Raw genomic sequence first — 17,450 nt, forward strand, 5'->3', positions numbered from 1 at the left:
TTTAACTGCTTCTGGGTATGATTCATATCTGTTAGGTTTATGATGATCATTTTCATAGATCCTGACACTGACTGGCACTTGCTGGCAGCATGGAGTTGCAAAATATGTCCCTTTCATGACATAAAAAAAAACAAAAAACAGCACATCCCATTTATCAACCTGGGGAAAGCTGATGCTAGTGAGATAGGGAGGTGAGAGCAGAGTTCAGATGTCAGTGGGATCTAAACTGAGCGTTTCCCTTCCTTGTGTCTGTATAGATTTAGACATACCAAATATGGGAAGAATATTCATTATATCTGTCCAAGAGGGGTCTATAGGAACGTTGAGGATAGAAGCCTGGTTGTGGGTGGAGTTTACTGGCTAGGGTTGGGGTTTACTGGTTGTAGTGTGAGTTGGGGCATCTGTTTTTTCCCAGTTATAGGCTGTTGACACCCAGGCTCTGGCTTCTGTTTGCAGGGTGTTTCTGAAGGAGTTTGCGCTGATGGGGGAGACGCAGGAGAGGGAGCGGGTGCTGTCCCACTTCTCTCGGAGATACCTCAGCTGTAACCCCAACACCATTCCATCTGAAGGTAGGAAGAGACTCACCGTGCATGGGTGTATGTGTGAGCGTGTGTGTGCAAGTGTGTACATATACATATTTGTCTATGCCACAGGCTCTGCCCAGTAGAGTGACAAACCCACTAAGCCACAAGACCAGGTCTCTCAACGCAAACGTTTTATCACTGTACTGATTTTACAGAGGTGTTACATCACTGCAACGAGCTCTGTTACATGCAAGTGTATGTGTATATCTGTGTATGTGTTTGTATGTGTGTATGTGGGTGTATGTGTGAGAATGAATACCTCTGTTGTTCATGTATGTCTGATCTTGCATGTATCTTGGCTGGGTTTAAAACAAATGTTTCAACCACGTGCTGACAGAAAACCACAAACCTCTGCTCAGCGGTGGTTTTGTTTATTATCATGCTTATTGTAAACTGCTATCAAGCTCAGGTCTGTAGTTCTTCTGTATTGCTCCTGACCCTTTAGTATTAACGCTACCTTGCCGACTCCCCTCTTCTTGTACTGGCAATAGTCTGTGTGTTTACAGAGCACTGAAAGAGGAGGTGGTGCATCCTGGGTATGAGTCACATCCCACCTACAGCACCTGTGATAATAATAACACAAGGTTTTGCAGTTCGACCATTCCTGCAGTACTGTTAAACGGTGGTGGACAGCAGTATGTTTTACATGCATGGTGATGGATTGCCCACTTTGTCCATATAGTGTCCCAATCCTATGGGAGGGGTTAGCACTTAAAAAACTTAAGCACACCCCTCAACCTCCACCTGGTTCTCAAAAGTTACCAATCAGACACTTTACCGCCCCTGGAAACACGGAAAGTTACAGAACTAATAGCTGCATTGCTTCATTGCTGAAGTTTAGAAAGCTCATGTCGCAGCATCTCCCAGTACTTCCTTCTGCACTGGGATTGAAACCCATCGTAAGAAGACTTTGTTGTGTGTCTGTGTGCATCTGCGCCAGGGACCTGACGGGAATACTACGTTCGGCTTCCCTCCGCCGTCTCCTGCTTATTGCTCCGACTGTACAGTTGAAAGCGCATTAATTACTCGCCGCATTGTAATTGCTCCCTTCCCTAATTAAGCACATCTAATGATCCATTTGGTCTCCACTGCCAGTTCATACCAACATCTGTCCTAGATAACTGTACGCGCCTCAATCTCTCTCTCTCTTTCAGACGGTGTCCACACGCTGACCTGTGCTCTGATGCTCCTCAACACAGACCTCCATGGACATGTAAGTTACACTGATGATATTATTGCTTAATTCTCACGTATTTGATCAATATTGATGGGTTGATTTAATATGCAACACATGCTATATGCCTTGTCTACTAGGCTACCTGTATTTTTTTTTTATTCTATATAATTATTTTTGCACAGCGATGTATGATCTGAGAGTTTTAAGTTAGAGAGGTTGACTTTATCGTAAGTGCTGAACCCGTTCTACAACGCTCAAACGCTGCAGGTAAAACCACAGTGAGTCCTTGCTGTATCTCACTCTAGTGATATGGCACATTTAAGTGAATGTTTAATCACATCTGCCACGGTGAAGTGAACCACAGTCCTGTGCTTTATTCTCATATCGTATTACTGTTAGAGAAGGCTATGGATTAGAAAAGTCAACCTCTGCCGGGGGCCTGAGAATGAGAAATTGTATACCAATCTGATATGTTTTTTATTTATATAAAACTGGGTATTTAACAACACTATTGCTCGAAGGTCACCGTCCTCCTGGATGGACAGGCATGTTCACAGACCGGGCACCCAGCCTGTGCCAATGCGGTCTCTTCTGCCTTCCCCACACGCTGCTCTCGACAGTGTTCAGTGAAAACGATCTGCGGTTTTGGCAGTGTGCGTTTCACAAGCATGTGGGTGGCTGTGTCCCAGACAGCTGTTGCTCAGGTCAGATGATTTCTTTTACCAGAGACAAAGGATACGTGCTACTGCTCAGCTCCTAATGGCTCTCTTCAGAATTGTAGTAATAAATATAGAAGAAAAACATCATGTGGCATTTTATTTTAAAGAACATAAATAAAAACCCAGCTTTCCAGGCTTTAAAAAAACAACTTTAAGGTATATATTTGAATATACACCAATCAGCCATAACATTATGACCACTGACAGGTGAAGTGAATAACACTGATAATCTCGTTATCATGGCACCTGTCAGTGGGTGGGATATATTAGGCAGCAAGTGAACATTTTCAGGCTGGCCCAATTGGTCCGATCCAACAGACGAGCTACTGTAGCTCAAATTGCTGAAAAAGTTCATGCTGGTTCTGATAGAAAGGTGTCTGAACACACAGTGCATCGCAGTTTGTTGCGTATGGGGCTGCGTAGCCGCAGACCAGTCAGGGTGCCCATGCTGACCCGTCCACTGCCGAAAGCGCCTACAATGGGCACGTGAGCATCAGAACTGGACCACGGAGCAATGGAAGAAGGTGGCCTGGTCTGATGAATCACGAGTTCAAGGTGTTGACTTGGCCTCCAAATTCCCCAGATCTCAGTCCATTCGAGCATCTGTGTGATGTGCTGGACAAACAAGTCCGATCCATGAAGGCCCCACTTCGCAACTTACAGGACTTAAAGGATCTGGGGGCCGGTTGCATAAAACTATATTAGACTGGTCTAAACCATTAGACTGGTCTTAATTTGACAGTTAGACTAGTCTATGCAAATTAGTCAGTTGCATAAAAATTAAGACAGACTAAGACTTAGCCTGAAAAGTTAGCCTCCTCACCCCCAGGCTAACTTGGAACTGAAGTCTATCTTTCCATTGAAAGTGCTGCCCGAGTCACTGTGACACTGACGCTGACAGGTGGAGCCTCCCGCCGGCTCACACTCATCCCCTGTCCCGCCCACTGCAATCCCCACAAACGGAGACCCCTCCTGACACACTTCAATAACCAACTGTATATTTTTCCTGCACTTCTGTTATTCCAAAACTGTAATTTGTATTATGACCGATTAATAATTGTGTGCTGTATTTAGAACTTTTGTTTTGCCATTTGCTATCTTAATTCGCCCTGGATAAGGGCGCATGCCAAAGGAATACATAATAATAATAATAATAATAATAATAAACTCTGCGCTGCTTTGCGTTTAGTACGCGGATGTTTCCTCTTAAATTAGCATATTATTTAATTGTTTCTCCCGTCTTTTACAGACCTCACACCGCACACACAACGGTTTGACGATGTTAACCTTTTCTTCATTTTATCCCACACCTTGTGTTTGAATGCGTTAGTGAAAGTTTCCGAAAATGGTGCCCAATTGATACATTTCTCTACATTATATTTAAATAACTAGCATGGATTATCAGTTAACTGTGATCATCGCTGCTTAGAGAAACGTCCACCATGTTTTTTTTTTTTTCTTCGGGTGTTTTAACATTCCCAGAATGCAGTGCGTAATTGCCTAAGACCAGTCTTAGACCAGTCTAAGGAAAGACGGTTTTATGCAACGGACTTAACGGAGTTTCTATCATTAGTAGGACTTATCATACTAAGACAGACTTGGGCTCTGTTTATGCAACCGGCCCCTGCTGCTAACGTCTTGGTGTCAGATACCACAGCACACCTTCAGAGGTCTAGTGGAGTCCATGCCTCGGCGGGTCAGAGCTGTTTTGGCGGCAAAAGGGGGACCTACACAATATTAGGCAGGTGGTCATAATGTTATGGCTGATTGGTGTATAGTTGAACAACAAAAACATTTAGAAATTAAGTCATTCATAAGCAGTTCACTCGCATAAGAAATGTACTTTAAATGGGTTTCTTTGTATGACATTTAAGCAGCTATGCATGTGAAGTATAGCTTGGGCAAAATATACCCTTTACTTTGTGTATGCATATTTAGCAAGGACAACATGCAAACTAGTAACCTTGGATACAAAACAGAAAACAAGAATACCTCACAATAGGCGAGGCCACACTTCAGTGTTCCCACTACTGTGTCGCTGATAAACAGCTCTCTATCAAAGTGTTTTCATTAATCTGAAATACATGGATATAAACTCTGATGGCGATGAGATTCCACCATCTGGGGTGCAATGTTTGCTGTGTTTCCTTAGGCTTAGACGATGTGTTTTCTTCCCACTCCTTTCCACGGGCCTGCTTCGACTCAGTATAGCCCAGCACAACATCCGCCCAACCCCCAGCCCCCACCCCCACTGTTCTCTCAAGCTGCTGGAGATGTTGCATCTCTTCAGCCCCTAATTGAAGGACGGGAAGAATGCTTTCAATGTTTTCTTCTGCCACTACAGTACAAATCTGCCTTCCAGGTGTCTTTGCAGGCAACCATAGCAGGCTTTTGATCTGGTTTTCAGAAACATCATCCCGCTGTGTTCTGAACAACACACCGACACTTGCATCTGCAGCACGGATCAAATGTCGGGCGTTTGAAAGGGTAATCCCTGTTCTGGCCATATCTGCTCCTGGAGGAGCCCTTCACCTGCTGGGCTTCACTTCAGTCCCTAGTTGTCCTTTACTTACCTGACCAACCTCCACCTGTTTTATAAGCTGGGAACAACTGACATGGTTGAAGACAATCATGAGTTCAATGCAGGGTTCGGTTAAGGGTTTAGTTTGCCAGCTGACACAGGTCAGGGATGGGAAGCACTGGAATAAAAGAATAAAGGTCAAGAGAAATGCACTGCTGCTCTCAGATCATACGGAGAAAGGTTTGACGCATGTCTTTAACAGAGTTAGGCCAGACTGCCGTTCTCCAGTAGTGCTGGGTCCGGATGCATAAACGTAGACTAAGTCTTTGTCTTAGTATAATTATAAGTCATACTAACGATAGACACTCTGTTAAAATCGTTGCATAAAACAGTCTTATTTGGTCTGAAAACTGAAAATGTATGCTAGTTATTGAAAAATATATACTTCTGTGGAAATTGTCTGAAAATTTTCCTCTGCTCTACCAGAACATCGGAAAGCGGATGTCCTGCCTGCAGTTCATCGGGAACCTGGAGGGGCTGAACGATGGACAGGATTTTCCCAGAGACCTGCTGAAGGTTCGTCCCAGGACTACCAGTATTATTTGTCTTGAACGCTAAAGCTGTGTGAGGATGGTACTGTGAGTGGTAGTGACTTGCCTGCATAGCATGGTCATGTCCCCTCTTTGCACTCATAGGCCGTGTTTTTGTCCTGGTAAGACCTCAGTACAGTGGAGGTTGTGTCATGACTTCTTTTAAGGCAGTATGCCTGAACTACAATTTATGGGTGTTTTTCCTCTTTGGACTGGTTTGAACTCATCGGCTCTGGTGATCGTGTCCATATCCAGATAGAGCAACTCTGTGGTTTAGGTTCAGTCTGTACGTGGGAGTTATCGAGAGGGAGGAGACTGGAGATAACGTAGCTCTCATTTTCACTGGCTACTGGGCCCTGGAACAAAGTAGGCAATTGAGAGGAGAGAGAGGGCATAGGAGGAAAGCGAGCCAGGGCCAGAAAGCTCTGTGTGTATGTATTAATTTCTTGATTGGTGCTGAAATTATGCTCTGTAGACGAGCCGTCGACAAGTGTAGTCAAACACGCGATCTGTAGTGACAGTGAGTAGCTGCTGAGCATTATGACACTCGCGAGCAGCAAGAAGATGTCTGCTTTAATTATACTTAAGGACAGTGCACTGTGTAATTAACTGGAAATGGTGGGCCATGTTGCACACAGGGCTGACCTAAGCAGGCATTCGAACTCGGGAAGAGGTTTTCAGAGACGCACATTGGGCTGGTTGTTTTCTCATTCCTTTTGCACCCCCCCTCCATTCGATTTGATGGTTATCATTCCTGGTGAGCTATAGAGAGGCTTCAGGGACACGCGTGTGGATTTGCGGTGCTAACTTGATCCGAGGTGCGAACGCTCTGAATACTCTTTCATTAAAGGGTTTGCTCATGACCTAGTTTAATTGAACGCTTCCTTCCAGCATTTAATTATGAAAGAATATGATTTGTTTATTACAGCACATACGAACTACTGCCCTGCTAGAGTTGTCTCAGAGTCTGAATCACAGATCTGAATCACTCTTCATTCTTTTTCTCTCTCTCTCTCTCTTTCTTCCTTCCATCTCCTGATGGGTCATTACCTCTTGGCTGTTTAGTATATACATTTTGAGAAATATTAGTACATCATTCCTTTTCTGAGGTACAAACTTGCTTTAGTACAGCATCAACAAGCTCTCTGAATAAAACTCCTACTCACAGACCTGGACAGACATGCTCAGTCATGTCATAACCGTACAGGGTCTCCAAGCCACCTGTTTAAGTGGTTGAGCTGTCTCCCCCAGTTTTTCTGATGCTGCGAGGTGTAACCAGCTGGCAAATTCCACATCCAGTGTAGCAGGCTCATCACTAAGGTATGGACATGGGCTGCAGAGCACACTTAAAATGACTACATCACCAAAGTGCAATATTAGTGCTTAATTAATTTACTTAACGAATCGGAAAAGGATTTCTATATGAACAGGGGTTGACCTTTAATCAAATGCGACCTAATGCAGGGTAATTAAAATAATGGAAAATGGAGAAAAGCCAAGGAAATCAATTTTGGCAGAGCTATAAAACCCTGTGGAAATAGTTTAATAACTCCTCTGCATTTGTAACCAGTGGGTTGTCTGTATGGTAAGCAAAGCACTGGGAAGACTAGAGACCGCAAAGCAGCAGTCCGGATAGTACTTTTATATCTTGGATACAATCCGAGGCCACAGTCTGTAGTGGCGATTTTATTTTTCCTTAGTGATGGACAGTAGTGGTTTGTTTTTTGTACCTGCACTGAACCAGCAGCCTTGTCATGGAGGTAGTGAGTTTGAGATGCAACACCGAGCACAAAACGGAGCATACCCCCAACACACGAGGAGGGGTTGGGTCTTCAGCATCACACCGGGCCTGCTGCAGACGAACATGCAGCAGGCTGATATTCGCATCCCTCAGATATTGTGGGAAATGCACTTTACAAGGTGAAGGAGCCCCAGTGTGGTTGGGGGTGCTCATTGTAAAACGGCAGGCCGCTGCGCCACACTGTAGTGGAAAAGCACTGCAGCTGGAGGCCGGGGAGTGGAGACTTGCCTTTTATTTATGCATGAGAAAAATCCCGGCAAATGGTAAAACAGTCCTTCAAGCATTCTCACCCTCCCACTCTCTCTCACTTTTCTCTCTCGTTCTCGCTCTTTCCTGTAGCAAACCTTCTCTCCCTGCCTGTCCCTTCTTCCCTTGTGTCTTTCCACCTCCTCACCCTCTCCCTTTACCTCTGCCTCTCCTCACCCCCTCCATCCCTCCCTCTCTCTATTCACATGCCACCTCCCTCCGAGCTTCACTCTGCCTTCCCCGTCTTTGTCTTCCTCTTCCCTCTCCCTCCCCCACCTTTCTCCTCATGCGCTCGTTCTCTGAAATCCATTTTGTACCTCATCCAGCTCTCCCATCCCTCTACCTACCTGCTGTACCTCCCTCCCAGTGGAGATCAACCAAATACGACGCAAGTGGCTAGTCGCATTCATCGATGGTAAAACTGCAGCTCTCCTTCGAGCAAATCAAAATCAAAAGACGTATTTGTCGCATAAAGTAGCATTGAGGACAATATTCTGGAAATCTCTCCCTCTCTCTCTCCCTCTCTCTCTCTGCCTCTCCTGTTTGAGATTCTGAGCGCGTTGTTGTCAGTAGAATTCAATTACTGTGCAGCAGCAAGTGTGAGAGGCAGCCTCTTGTGCCTCTCTCTCTCTCTCTCTCTCGCTCTCTCTCTCCCGCCATTCCCTCCTACTCCCTATTTCTTTCTCTCTGAATGCTGGCAGATTTGGGGGTTGTTCAAGGGGCTCTCATGGTAACCCTCAGCAACAGGTGAAGTTGTTATTATGATTATTTGTTTATTTATATGTCTAATTAAAGAAGGCCCAATCCAGGGCAAGTTATGGTTGTCTGAAGATATACACGTTTTCACAAAACATTCCAATCCAGCGCAAGTCCTAATGAAAGACACCAACATCAAGTACGAAAATACAGCACTAGGTTCTGTTACAGGTACTGAGAGATCGCTATTATGTGCATCAGGGTGTTTGGGGCGTTGGTATAGGGTGAATTATGATTACAACTCTTGATAACATTGTATTGAAAGGGACTGACTCCCTGTCTGATGTCCAGACCATGATCTTTGGTGGAGGTGGGGAGAGAGGGTTAGGAGAAGGTTATTTATGAAGTAGTTCAGCTATGATGGACTGGGAGGAGGAGATGTCTGGGCAGTTGTCAATATAGGAATAAGACCTTCCATGTTAAACTGCCTTTTCCCCCCTTTCCTAGCATCACTCTTCCATAATATACTATGGTCCTCTTTTGACTGTGGTTGGAATATGTGAAGTCTGGCCATGGTACCTTCCATTATTATTTCAATTGCCGTTTTGGATTGGGCAAACTCTTGAACTGTGGAGGCTTGTGCTTTCATTTCAAAACTCCCCTTTTGTTTCTATCATTGAAGAGACTGTTCTCTTTCCCCCCTTTTTCCCCTTCAATTAAAGGCAAGTTAAGTGTATGCATAATCCTGAATCTGAACAAGTACTATTTTAAGACGATATGGCCCAGTCGCTCACTTGTACAGAGGGTTCTTTGTTGGCTGAAATACTCCTTCTTTCATCTTGTTTGCTCATGGTGTTCCAGCACAGCCTATTGAACATAATTTACTTGACGATGTTATTTTGTCTTTTTTTGTTTTAAACGAGTCCTGTACACAATCATGCTCTTCGTGTACAACTCCGGAGCACATTAGCTACTGATCATAATTATCGATTAGATTAGAAGTGGGCTGCGGGGCTGCATATGATGTGGGTTATTAGGCCTCTCAATCAAATTTTATAATGCTATACGTGGCGGGATTATTGAATCATTGATATCGGCAATCAAAGCAACAGTGCCACCAGTCCAGGATGGAGTGCTGAATGGGTGTTGAGCTAATTTCCTTACCAGGAGAGAGTGGCATTATCTGCCTGCATTAGTATGTGCTCTGTGAGCCCCCCCCCTCCATCTTCTCATGCTGTCCCTGGAGTACAGCAGTGCGGTTATATGGAGTTTGTAAATCCACCATGCATTTAAGCAATACAGGCCAATGCACAAACAAGTAGGCTAGCCAAAATGAGTTCCACATAAAAATAACATGATCTAAGAGACGTGCTGAATGTGATTTACTAAGGATCTTTATTTATTGATTGAATTGCCTTTTGTTTTTGGAAGAACAGACAACTTCCTCCATCGCTCCCTCTGTGTGCTGTCCCCAACTTCTGTTAAGGGTACATGGAGTTCACTGTGCTCTGACTGACACTTCTCTCGATCAGATCTCCATCTGAACCCGAGCGGGGCTCTGGAGTGGGCCTGGTGTCGGTGCAAGGCAGCCACTCGGGAGATTTGCATTAGCAGGAAAACGGCAAAGGCACTCTGGCAGAAAGCCCTCCGCGCGCCTCCGACTGCAGAGGCCTGTGTGGTGACAGTGTGGCAAGACAGAGCTGAAGGAACCAGGTCACTTTTAAATAAAGACAAGTCAAGAGCTGGTTGCTTAGATCAGCAATGTACCGGGTTTGATAGTGCTAGTCTCCTGTTCCCAGAGCTCTTTCGCCAGGGAGAGAGAAAGACAGAGAGAGACGTGGAGAGAGAGAGCGAGTGACAGAGCGAGAGAGAGAGCTGTTCTCTTTCCTGTAGTTTTGCTAGACACTTACTTAAAGCAGAGGTTTATACTTAACCCTGTGTGCTTTTCCCCTTTGAGGTCCTCTCACAGGAATTTCATATTTCACAACAATGTTGGTCATATTAATGGCTGAATTAATCCGCCTCCCAAAAAAGCCCCTCTTCAGGGTTTAGATCCACCAGCTGGGAACCACCTATATGGATGAAATAAGAAAAAATCCATCTACACTACAAATATATTTTTATAAATGTACATTATACCAAGGACTTCCTATTCTTTAGTCACAGTGGTATCTGCAACAGTCTTGACAGAGGAGTTCTGGCTTAAAAGACAATATTCTAGGTCCAGAGACTCGTTTTGTAGTTCCCAGTAGGTTTGCAGGGCTTTTGCCTGGCTTCAAGTGAGGCCCAGGCAGAAATGGCCTCTCTAGCTGGGCCAACAGGTCTTTTTGGATGAGACATCGATAATGTTGATGATTGTTATTGATTATTTTGAATGTGAATCCCATTGTGATGTTTAGCCCAGAAAGGCGCTATATACAATTAATTTTCATTCATTACTGATTGATTGGTGTATTAAGGTCATTCTGTTGGGAGTCATTACAAATCCCACAGATCTACTCAAAAGAGGAGGGAGAGAGAGGCGGGGAGCACACCAGAGTGCCCTGACCAAACCTCCAGCTCAATTTCAATTGTGCAAATTCAATACTTACATTGCCCTCTGGTCTAACAGGCAGGGACGACTAGTTATTCATCGAACCGTTTCGGTAGCTCTTCAGATTAAAAGAATACCAGTGCGCCCGGGCAATACAGTCCTCAATGTGAAACATGTTCTCTGTTTGAAATGGATTGGTGTGTCTGTGGTAGAGAGAAGCCCAAAATGGCTGCTGCAAACCACCCCAGAGATGTATCCCTGGTGGGTGAACTAATTGTACTGATTCTACCGGGATGAACGGTGCTATGGCAATGCATGAGGTTCTCGTTTATTATTCTGAAATTATCATCTGATTAATATTATAGATCTGGCTCCTCTGCTGCCTGGGCTGACAAAGAGGGTCATTGATCTTCAGTTGGCCTCACTGCCGAGCTGAAATGTGATGTAAATGGGGTATTCTGTGAATAACTGGGGCAGATGGAAAGGAGAATGCTACAGTATGCTATTCATATGCTTTGCTAGCTATATATATATATATATATATATATATATATATAAAGATGGATAGATGGATAAGTAATTGGAGCTCTGTGTACTTTAGATTTATGACCAAAGCCCATGTGGTCAGTCTTCTGCCAGTACAGATGAGGGCAGGTATCCGAGAGCTATAAAAATGCCCCTCTTCTCCCCCTCCCCACCCGCTCTTTCTCACCGTTTTGCCCTTCTCTCCTCTGCCTCTCTCTGCTTTCTCTTCTGCTGCCTCTCCCACACAATAACCAATAAGCATCTGATAAGCTTCAATCAGAATTAAATCGTGGCCCGTCATTACAGCATCTTATCAGAGCCAGATGCATCCTGTGGCAGTTGTCTTTGCTGTGGTCTTGGAGGCCATATTTCCTCTACGTTGATTGCATTCATTTTGTTTTGGCCCAAACCTTTTCCTTATTAAAGCAAGCTACGTCAGCTCTCGGATGTGGACAACCAGACCTTTCTCCATTCATCCATCTCTCTCCCATGATCTCCTTACTCCTAATCTCCCTCCGATACCCCCCTCCCTCTCTCTCTCTCTCTCTCTCTCTCTCTCTCACTCTCCCACTCCCCTTTCCTAGGAGTATTCTACCTGTTTCTTTCCCTCCACCTAGCTCCCTGACTCTCTCTCTCTCTCTCTCACTATACCTCTCTGCTACCTCTAGAGCAGCCAGTGCAGAATGCTAATTGGCATCTACGAGGGGTGCACTAGTAAAGCTCTGATTCGCTGCTTGGAGACAGAGAGAGAAAGAGGAGGAGGGAGAGATACGCATGGAGAGAGCGAGGGAGAAGGAGAGAGAGAGAGAGAGAGAGCGAGCACTCAGCCCCCGTCAGCTCGCTTTTTTTCAGTGCGATTGAGACAGTTTTTATCTGCAGTAGGAGAGAAAAAAAGGCAACAGCTATTCAAAGGAGGGAGAGAAAAAGAGAGCAGAGAAGAAGGGAAAAATCAAAAGGACAGGCTCTTTTCTTTTCCCCTCTCCTGGTTTCACAATGGACGGAGAATAAGCAAAGAGGAAAAAAGAAGTAATTTATTGTTTTGTTCGAAATAATCGTTTCCAAATACCCTCAGAGTATCAGGCGCTGAAACAAGTGGATGACCAGAAAGGGGGCTCTTTTTCTTTCCTCCGAAGAGGGATAAAACTGAATTGGGAAATCGTGAAGGGAAGCAGAGGAGAAAATTTCACATTTCATCCAAGACAGAGGTGCCAATCGGTGGCTGCTGCTGCTTTCGGGGGTTCAGGGTCCATCTTAAACAGGGAGCAACAGGATATACTCCGATTCCTCGCGCATTTGCAGGATTTCTCGCAGATGTTTGGGCTTGTGCGGCTCTTTTTCTGCGGTTTAGCCGTCGCTGGTGGAGATTCTGCCGCCTGTGAATGTTCCGCCATCCGTCTGATCCCTTTGATCGAGTGATTTTATTTATTAATGTATTTATTTGTTGATCTATCTCCCCAGGGAGGTACGACGAAACGTAGAGTGGGATTTTAGGTTCCTCGCTCCTCGGTAGGAAGGTGTGTGTGTGTGTCTGTCTGTCTTGTCAGTTGGTGCCATCGGACTGTTTGCCTGTTCTGTTTGACTGGCGTGCTCTATTTCCAGTCACAAGCAATTGATCTGTATTCCTGCCATTGCTCCCTTCTGTCCTGTATCCATCTGTGTGTCTGTCAGTCTAGTCTTCATGAGGGTACCTTTTTAGTTCTTGCCCATAACCGCCTGTTTCTCTGTGGTGGCTTACTTGTCTTCTGTGAGTGCGTCTGCTGTTATCTGTGGGAGCAGAGAGACAAAGAGCTGGGTCTGTGTGGCAGAGGCACCAGTACACAAACACAGGGGACAGTACGAGAGTCGCACACACAGCTGGTACCCATCCTGGCACAGAGAGACAGCGAGGTAAATACTGACACAGCCAGGTAAAGAGACAATCAATCATCAAGAGCTGAAAGCCTTGAAAAGAACATTGCTTGTTAGCAGAGCACAGGGGACGCTACAGTTTGGGAACAAGATAGAGGATATCACTTCAGACTGCTTGATAGTGCCAATAAATGCGAGATATTTAATTATTTGATTTGATTTATTTGCATTGGCATTTTTGTCCCAAAACGCAAACTAAAACATATTTGATTTAATTATTTTTTCACACAAAGGCAAGGGTTTTGTAGCACAGTGCTAGTAGTAGGGATCATCGGTAACGTGGTGAGCTTTAAAATAATCGCCAAAAAGAAACGAGCGAAGCACTTAGTTCACAGCCTACCATGACCTCCCTCCGGCGATCTGTCTTCAGGATTTCCTCAAGATAGGCCCTGTAAATGCGCCACTGACATCCACAGCCTCCCTGGAGGATTCGAGGGTTAGAACGTGGAGTTGCAGACCCCTCCCGTCAAGGCCAAGAGCTTGCCCTCCGCTCGCCTCCGCACTGAAAAAACAATCTACCCAGCACTGTCTTGCTGTGATCACGATCCTGTGATCCTTCACCTGGGAGCTGATCGAAGTGACGCTGGGACTGATAAACACTTGAACCCCCCCCAACCACCAATCACCACCACCACCAAAAAAGAGAAAGAAAGCAATCACTCGCTGTATTCCTAAAGCTTCAGGACTGACAGCAGTCAGCAAGAGCAAGAAAAAAAGGCAGTTGGGCTTTTAGAGAGTGTTTAAAGGTGATCAGCTGCCTCAGGAGGGGGTCTATTAGCTCGAGCCAGTACTGAAACCTGCCAGCTGCTAAGTTTAAGAGCCCTCTCTGCTTGGTGTTGTGGGAGAAAGGGTTATTCTGCAGTCATGATCGGGGTAAATAGCCTGCACTCAGCAGGGCGCCTGCGCTCCCGCTCGCTCTGCTCTGTGCGCTACGGTCGCGATTTCCGGGTGATGGACCCCTTCCGCTACCCCCGGACCCCCCGCTCGCGCTCTCTCAAGCCCCTGGTGTTCCCAGACCTGCTGGGCAAAGCACAGGATGGACAGAACCACCCCCAGGCCAGGAAGAAAAAGGTATGCCACCCCCCGATTTGCCAGAGAGCATGCCTGTACAGTGCATGAGCCCAGCCCCATCCACCACTGAGCAGCCTCAGTCAAAGAGTTATTTGTCTGTTTTGTGTAGTTGTTGTTGTTGTTTTTTTACATTACACAACACAGCACCAGCCATAAAAGGGATGCAGACCCAAACCAGGCATTATAAACTGGTAGCATGGCTTGCTGCCGAAGCCTGGTTGATATACAAGAAAAGTGCTGGCAAACATCCGACACTGTTTTTTTGGGAGGTGCTCATTGTAATGTGGCATGGCAGGGTTCTCCATTCTAGGCAGTAAGCAGTGCCACACAGTGTTGTGGCTCTTGGCTTGGGGGGGAGGCTGAGGTAGTACTGCAGGAAAGTGAGATGTGAGATGTCTGGATGGGGGGCATTTCAGAGTACATGAAACACCGAAATCTCACTGTATATTTCTATATAAATTGTGTGTTCAGGGTTTGCAGCTAAAGAGCCTCATAATGCTGATCAGAAAAGCTTTTGTTTCTCCACGTTTTCCTCCACCGCCACCATTTCCATGCTTTAGACACGGCTATGAAATGGTAACAGGACTCCAGCGTGCTCTGGTCAGAATTGGTCGCACAACACGGCTTTTCTGGCTTCACTCCTTGATTCGCACAGCTGGGCAGAGATCTCTCTCCCCTGCGAGTGTGCGTCCTCACCCTGCCATTGTGGAGCAGCTAGACAAAGGGCTGTTTGCTTAATTTTCTCTGATTGATTGGTTAAAACTGAACAGACTTGGCTTCTGTGCATATAACAGCCTCTGCAGCTCTCAATATACCTTTTAAAATAATTGCTATGTTTTTAGATTTGTTTTCATCACTGCATCGAAGGGTAATTGCTTTGCTCAGTGTGTCTGAGGATCTGCCCAGCTCTGTCTGTTGAGCCAGGCTCAACTCGGAGGGAGGGGAGGAGGGGAAAGAGGCTAGTTGACGTATTACTGCGCTTATAAATCATGGCAGTCCTCTCGGGCAGAGACAGGCCTCTCTATACATCTTACTTATCCAGCGATTACTGGCACCCGAGCAATCAGCTGCTGAGGACCCGGCTCTGTCATTTATCAGAGGAGATGCGATGGAGAAATTGGATGAGGATTTAACAATAACGAGGTGGGCACCATCTCTAGCCCGGGTTCCCGTCAATGGGCTGAAAATGAAGAAAGGGGTGTTGTATGTTGTGTATATATAGCCTTGTCTCCCTGTTTTTCCAAATGGCAAGTCTTTGAGACAGGATATGGGATTGAGAATGGGCCTAAATTCAGATTTTCCAGCAAGTGGAGCTTTAATCTTGGGCTTAATGAGTGCTGATAATGCAGAGAGACTAAACAATATCCTCGTGTGATACAGAAAAATAAATACTTTCATGGTGCATTTGATTATTATTTAATTTAAAAGCCCTTTGTTCAAAAGACTTACAGCTTTACAAGAGTACAATATAATCATCATACAAATAACTACTATTTTATTGTATACAACATTATACAATACAACACAAGTATTGATGTAAAAATATGCAGAGTCACTGTCATACTTTTGATTTTTAAAGTTTATAGCTCCCTACTCTAAGGAATAACATGTTGCCCTAATTCACACCAACTTTGCTGGTCAAATAAATAATGCTGCTCAACTATTCGCATTTCCTGCTCCTGCAGGGAACAGCCAATCGGGACTCGCTGTTTGATCCAGGGAGTCGGTGCAAATTAGGGCAATGCATTATTAATTAACAGAGGATGCAAAATACCCCCAGAATATGAGAACTGCTAAATAAATAAATAAATAACGGATATGCAGTTTATGGTTGGTATAAGACTAGTAGACTATTCTGTTAATATGCTACCTTAAGATAATAGGCTAAATTGGGATTTATTTCAGTTCTCAGTTTAGGGGTCAATGTGATCAGCTCTTAAAGTCTGCAGATGATTATGCAGAATTTTTTTTATGTATTTGGGAAATGATCTTGCAACACAGCTCTGAAATCATGTGGTTGACCATCTGAAATACAGAACAGCTGCTATTAAAAAAAGCCCCCTTAACCATCCGTGTAAGCCAGCTCTGCAGGGTCCTTACAGTACAGGTCAAAACCTGAGGGGTTAAGGTGGAGTTGTTCATCAAGCCACTTTTGGGAAATAGTCAAAAACAGGTCTTTCTCTCGTTTCCCTTAAAATTCGCTCTCTTGGGGGTCGCAGTTTGTAATTATCTCCGGACTGGTTGGGACTAGTAATTAAAATGGCATTCGTTATGTATGTAGTTTGACGTTAATTTTGCGTTCGTAATGGAGGCTGAAGTTGTGGCGTCCAATTCATACCCGGCAGCCGGAGTCCCATCCCAGGCTGTGGAAATGAATCCCAAAAGAAAACTATTCAGCCGTGTAATTTTCATCCTTCCTTACAAATGAAGATGTATAACCTCAGGGTGCTTTTCGTCCTAAAAACTAGGATTTCTGCTGTGTCAGATATTGCCCAGTCGTTTCCAGTTGTGTGTTCTTGTTATGAATATGAATATTTTGGATAAAAGTATAATTATTATTGTTGCTGTTGTGGGTTTTGTTGATGAACTGGTCCAATGTTGAGTGTTCACCTGCCTGAAGCAGTCCACTTTGCTGCAAAATGCACAATCTTCAGAGCAGTGGAAGGTGGTACCAGTGAGATGATTGCAATCTTCAATAATGGGGCCACGACTACTCGACTGACCTGTGTAGTTCTGTTTCTGTCCAGCAGAGGGTGTTTGTTTTGGGGCGGGGCTAGTATTCAAGTTGCCCCTTGGGAGAAAAGGCTAATTTTGTTCTCTTCCTCCCACAGGCCCTGTACAATTCCATCAAGAATGAGAAGCTGCAGTGGACCATGTAAGTTTGAAAGTTATTTTTTAAAATTGTGATTATTAATTCATTCTCCCCTGGCTGCCGGTTATGCTATATTTAAGGCCCTTGATTTAGATTTTCCTGCCTAATCTTTATGCTTCAGAACGGCCCCAGAGATCCACAATGTCTGCTTTTTGAGATGCCTGAACTGTTATCCACCTAATCTATACCATAATAGGGCTTAAGCAG

General features: G+C 44.8%; 1 protein-coding gene across 1 annotated transcript in view; it reads left to right on the forward strand.

Annotated features, from left to right (window-relative positions):
• The window catches only part of LOC136715914 (uncharacterized), a 65,941-nt gene that overhangs the window by 33,486 nt on the left and 15,005 nt on the right, over positions 1-17,450 (forward strand). The window contains exons 8-11 of the mRNA XM_066693326.1: positions 457-569; positions 1,739-1,797; positions 5,488-5,577; positions 17,203-17,246. Coding sequence (XP_066549423.1) covers positions 457-569; positions 1,739-1,797; positions 5,488-5,577; positions 17,203-17,246 — 306 coding nt within the window. The remainder of the gene's footprint in view (positions 1-456; positions 570-1,738; positions 1,798-5,487; positions 5,578-17,202; positions 17,247-17,450) is intronic.

The sequence above is a fragment of the Amia ocellicauda genome, chromosome 20 (genome assembly GCF_036373705.1).
Source record: "Amia ocellicauda isolate fAmiCal2 chromosome 20, fAmiCal2.hap1, whole genome shotgun sequence".
Lineage (NCBI taxonomy): Eukaryota > Metazoa > Chordata > Actinopteri > Amiiformes > Amiidae > Amia > Amia ocellicauda.